This window comes from Astatotilapia calliptera, chromosome 23, assembly GCF_900246225.1.
Source record: "Astatotilapia calliptera chromosome 23, fAstCal1.2, whole genome shotgun sequence".
NCBI classification, from domain to species: domain Eukaryota; kingdom Metazoa; phylum Chordata; class Actinopteri; order Cichliformes; family Cichlidae; genus Astatotilapia; species Astatotilapia calliptera.
In genome coordinates this window covers 33,720,581-33,725,472 of record NC_039323.1, presented here as the reverse complement: position 1 = coordinate 33,725,472, position 4,892 = coordinate 33,720,581, and the positions used below count along the sequence as shown (strand labels likewise).

General features: G+C 47.2%; 1 protein-coding gene across 1 annotated transcript; it reads right to left on the bottom strand.

Annotated features, from left to right (window-relative positions):
• Nucleotides 1-609: 609 nt before the first annotated feature.
• LOC113016697 (RNA-binding protein 33-like) lies at nucleotides 610-3,693 on the bottom strand. The gene is made up of 2 exons (XM_026159732.1): nucleotides 3,171-3,693; nucleotides 610-1,418 (listed from the first exon to the last, which is right to left on the bottom strand). The coding sequence occupies exons 1-2, from the start codon at nucleotides 3,276-3,278 to the stop codon at nucleotides 999-1,001; spliced, it is 528 nt and encodes a 175-aa protein (XP_026015517.1). The 5' UTR covers nucleotides 3,279-3,693; the 3' UTR covers nucleotides 610-998.
• Nucleotides 3,694-4,892: the final 1,199 nt, after the last annotated feature.

The following is a 4,892-nucleotide window of genomic DNA, read 5'->3' as shown; positions in this document are numbered from 1 at the left end:
CCATCGGATCATCTAGGGTTAAAGTCGCTTTTTGTTTTGGCTATATGCTGAACTGGCAAATATTCAGGAAATGGAAGATACTGATCTCAGATTAAGTTTCATACATTCATTTATCAATTAACAATTTGATTCCTTATCTATTCTCTTATTGATTCTGAGTGTGTTCTTTATCCGATTTGAGATTCACCATCATCGCTTAAGACAGAGTATTGTGTGACTGTGGTGATTCCAGAAACAAGCTGCTCCCAAAAACGTTATGTCTTCAGTGTAAGTGCTTTCTTTTCAAGACATCTTTTATTTACAGCAAGTTTTAAGTGCAATATACATTTTCTGCTGGGGGGGAGTTTGTTTTATATGAGAAACTTGTTAAACCACACCCTACTGATGTCATGAATTAATAGGGATGGGAATTGATACGAATGTAACGAATCTGATTCCTTTATCTTTATCAATTAACAATTTGATTCCTTATCTATTCTCTTATTGATTCTGAGTGTGTTCTTTATCCGATTTGAGAGTCACCATCATCGCTACACAGCGTATCTGTCAAGAATTGCTGTGTGGCAGGCAGGAGTTGGACCTAAAATGCAGGCTCTCAGACACGAGGGGTGAACACAAAATCAAAGCTTTATTGCTGGCGTGGTGGGACACAAATAACAATACAAAAACTAAACTAGGAAAATATAAACTAAACTTTACAGAGAGGCACACAAGGGAACACACAGCTTGAGGGACGACGCGACACTGACACAGAGAGTGTCAGTGTCTTTGTTCGGAACAAAACAGGAGCACCAAGAGATCAAAAATGAGAAGTCCACAAGAAACACAGGAGCTTGTGTCACAGTTTGAAAACAGTTCAGGAGACCGACCCGGAGGACAGGAAGACAGAGGTCTAAAGCAGTTCAGTTCAGGAAGTCGCCCCAGGGGATGGCACAAAAGTTCAAAACAGGGCAGTTCAGGGGGCTGGCCCGGCGGGCGATGGCACAACAGTTCATAATTCAAAAGGTCCGGAGGTCGACCCGGCAGGTGGTGGCATAGGTGACAGAGCTGGTCCAGAGAAGACAGTGTCGCAGGCAAAGGAGATCCGGAGGCCGGCCGCACGGAAGGCAGCTGTGGCGACTGAGCAGGAGGTGATGATGCCCAGCCAGTGGCCTGGAAAGTGGCCAGTGATGTTGAGGCGCTGGATGTACCTTGGAGAGTGGCATAGCAACCGCAGGACCAGGCGAGGCAGGCGACGGCATGGAAGCCAGAGGCGGAGGCGCTGCAGGCTGGATAGATCCGCTGAGTGGGCCCCTCGGACCCTCCAGCGGACACGAAGAAGTGCTGGCCGGGCTCTCCAGAACCCCCAGCGGATGAGGCAGGCGGCAGCATGGGAGCCGTGGAGTGCTGAATGGGCTCACCCGAGCTTCCAGCAGGAGCTGATGAGAGACAAGATAGCCTTTATTTGTCAGTTGCAGGTCTTTTGCCCACAACCGAGATCACAGACCTTGCCGACCGTACATACAATACACAAACATCACATTGGGGAGACAGGTCAGGTAGCGAGGAAAAAGAAACATCGAAATGTGTAACACCAAAGGACAATACAGGAATGCACAGATATCAATACACCATAGCACAATAAACACAGACAAGCAACATGGGAAAGTGTTCCAGTGTGTACATCTGATCTGGGACCGCTGCAATCTTCGACTGCGCCTCCAGCTGACCCGATGTCCACATCAAAGGGGAGGTAAGCGTTGGAGGTGGCGTTGGATCCGGGGTAGGGAGGGTGATGCGTCAGTGAGTGCTTATCAGTATCAGTATATGTATGTGTGTGCGTGTCCATAGTTCAGCTGAGACAGTGTCCTTCGCCCTGCCAGGCTAAGTAAACAGTCTTCACGCCAACCCAGGTGGCCTTGCATGGAATGGGAAGGAACAGACTCAACACAGTCGTTATCAGGGTGTTTTTGTTCGGCTCCAGCCTTGAGCCCACAGCTGGCGCCGAAGGGGTAGCCGGATTATGATGGTAATTTTTCTTTTGCAACAACTCATGAGAATTTCAAAGCTGTTCTTTAACACTCCGACACTGGTCTCTCAATCTCCCGTTGGAGAACTGCGAGCTTCCCCATGATGGTATCAAACTTGCTGGTGTTGTCATTCTTTAGCTCAGATAGCTGATTCTGAGACCTCACGACTGCAGTGAGCTGTTCTACGATGTAATCCAACTTTCGCTCAAAGGGTTTATTTTGAGCAGGCCTCTCCCTGATGTATCCCAATATACGTTCAGAGGTGTTATTCTGAGTATTCACGGCAGCTGTAAGCGTCTCCAAGGTCTTAACCATGCTGCTTTCAATGAGCCCGTTCTGAGAAGTCGCGCCTCGTCCCATCGTTTCAATTCCAGTGGGGGTTGAACAGCCGGTTCCGCTGTCTTAATTCTCCGATAAGCCAGGGCCAAGCCAGTTCCGATCGGCAAGAACCCTGTTATCATGGTTCCGAATAGGTAGATATCTTCAGCGTCTTCAATCGACAGTCCCGCCAGGCACACGACCCTCCATTTCTGCCACCTGTCCATCGTGTATCCGGCAGGGAAAGTCCCTCCAGGGCACTCGGGCTCTCCCGAGCCCAGACTTCTCGTTGAGAAAAGGGTGTCAATAGCATTCAGAGACCAGTTGATCAAATCCATAATTCTCTTTAGGTTTTAGAAACAGACTGTGAGAGAGTGTTCCAGGGAAAGTAATACAAAAAACACGAGACTAGACAAGGACATGAGCAGGGAAGATAAGGGAGAGGAGAAAAAGTGCGTCCGCCTCCTCCGAGAGCCAAAGTCAAGCAGGGCCACATTGTATTGGGACCCCTGGCTGAATCTGTAGCTGACCAGGGGACTGCGCAGCTAATGGTTCAGGTGCAGGCTGACCGAACTCGGAACTGAACAGGCAAATGAGAAAAGTATTGCACAAGTGGCCGAACTAAAGGATGAGCAGAACACTGATTAGCAGACTGGGCTAATGGCAATACAGGAGGCTGAATAGCAGGCTGAGTTAATGGCTGAAGCGATAGCTGAGGTGAAAATGGAGCTTGTGGCTGGGCAGCTAACTGAGCTTGTGGCTGGGCAGCTGACTCAAAAACACGGCCCCGGAATAAACAGTTCCTAAGTCAGAAAATTCTTGGTTATTTTCTCTTTCACTCACCACAGCCGGCAACTCAAAAGTCTTGGGGTCCAGCTGTGGCAATGGGCGTCGGCGGTGATCACCGCTTCCCTTTTGATGACGGCTCCGATGGGCCGGCCTGCTCCACATCTGGCGAGTCGGGCAGGTGAGCAGTAGCAGCTGGGGGATGAGGGGGGAGTTCGTTTAGGATAAGATCCTGTTCAAGCGGGTGGAGCGCACCTAGTACCAAGGAAGACCGGAAATTAACCGCTGTAGCTTTGCTTCCACAGCGCGATGAAACTCCCTCCCCTCATGTTCAAGCCACAGTTCAAGGAGTTTCTCCACGGAGTAAATAATGTCCTGGCGAAGGTCTTCTGACGGGTTGAGTGCCGCTGGGTCCATGTCTGGTCGCATCGTTCTGTCAAGAATCGCTGTGTGGCAGGCAGGAGTTGGACACAAAATCACAGCTTTATTGCTGGCATGGTGGGACACAAATAACAATACAAAGCTAAACTGGGAAAATACAAACTAAACTTTAAAGAGAGGCACACAAGGGAGCACACACCTTGAGGGACAACGCAACACTGATACAGCGAAACACAGGGCTTAAATACACTGGGGAATAACGAGGGAATGAGACACAGAAGGAGGGCACAGCTGGGAGAAATCAGAACTGACGAGACAAGGAAGCAAAGCAGGATACACTCACATGAGACACAGACATTCAAAGTAAAACAGGAAGTATAACACTGAGACGTGAACTTGACATGGTGGAGACAGAGCAACTAAGAAACACAGAGACATAACCATAAGGCAGAACCAAAACCAAAAGACTAGAGATGATAAATAATACACAGAAGGAAATACTGTATTTTGTTGTGTGGAACACAAGAAACTAGACTCAAGGGAGTAACCAAAGACCAACAATGAGAACATAATTCACAATACAGAGTGACAAAAAACACAGGAAACTCAAAACACTTGGTCAAAAAACCCAGGACCCTTACAGTATCAAAGACATTACATTCATGCAAATTAGTTGCATGCTGTGTGGTCAAATGTTTGTGCACTGATCACCTCTTTGTTATGATCAGTGTTGGTGTCATTACTCAGTAGTAATGTATTATACAAATTACACAGAAGACGTTTCTTAAAAGTATTGCACGATGTTACTTTCTTACTTCCACGAGAAAAAAGTTTTTTTATGCTCCTCATTACATCACTCTGCCTTTCTCCGTATAATTACCATCTCATATGCACTGCCTCATAATTACCATTTAACAATATAAACCTATAGGCTGCAGTCCCACAGACCAACAAAAATCCCTATCCTAATGAAGACACCCAGTGTCAATACCTACTGTGTCAGTAGGTATGAACACAAAGCTAGCAGCACAAAGCAAATATAAAAGCCAGCACAAAGAGACTCCAAAGCGATTGCCACAGTGATTCTACAGTAGAAACATGAACATGTAGAAACGGAGGCTGCAGCCTGACTGCTCATCCATCTGCTATCCATTGTAGATCAGGGTCTGGCTGCTGGGCTTAATTCAGCTTGAGCATTGTCACTACTGGCTAGCTTAGTGTTAGCATTCTTACAAAGAGTCAAAGTTGTTTTAGCAACATAATGCAGCTGTTTATGTTCTGGGTCCAGTTAGCACTGGACACAAAAGGAGTGCGCTCCTTTTTTCCACTTTTTTCCACACAAACTGAAATCAGCTGACTGTGGCATGCACTCATTGGCAAATGGAACCAATGAGTGGG

Bases quoted from the DNA above. Each gene is read 5' to 3' on its own strand.
- LOC113016697 (XM_026159732.1), bottom strand. From the start codon at position 3,278: ATGTGGAGCAGGCCGGCCCATCGGAGCCGTCATCAAAAGGGAAGCGGT. The intron at 1,419-3,170 runs GTGAGTGAAAGA...GTCTCTCATCAG, and splicing joins CTTTTGAGTTGCCGGCTGTG to CTCCTGCTGGAAGCTCGGGT.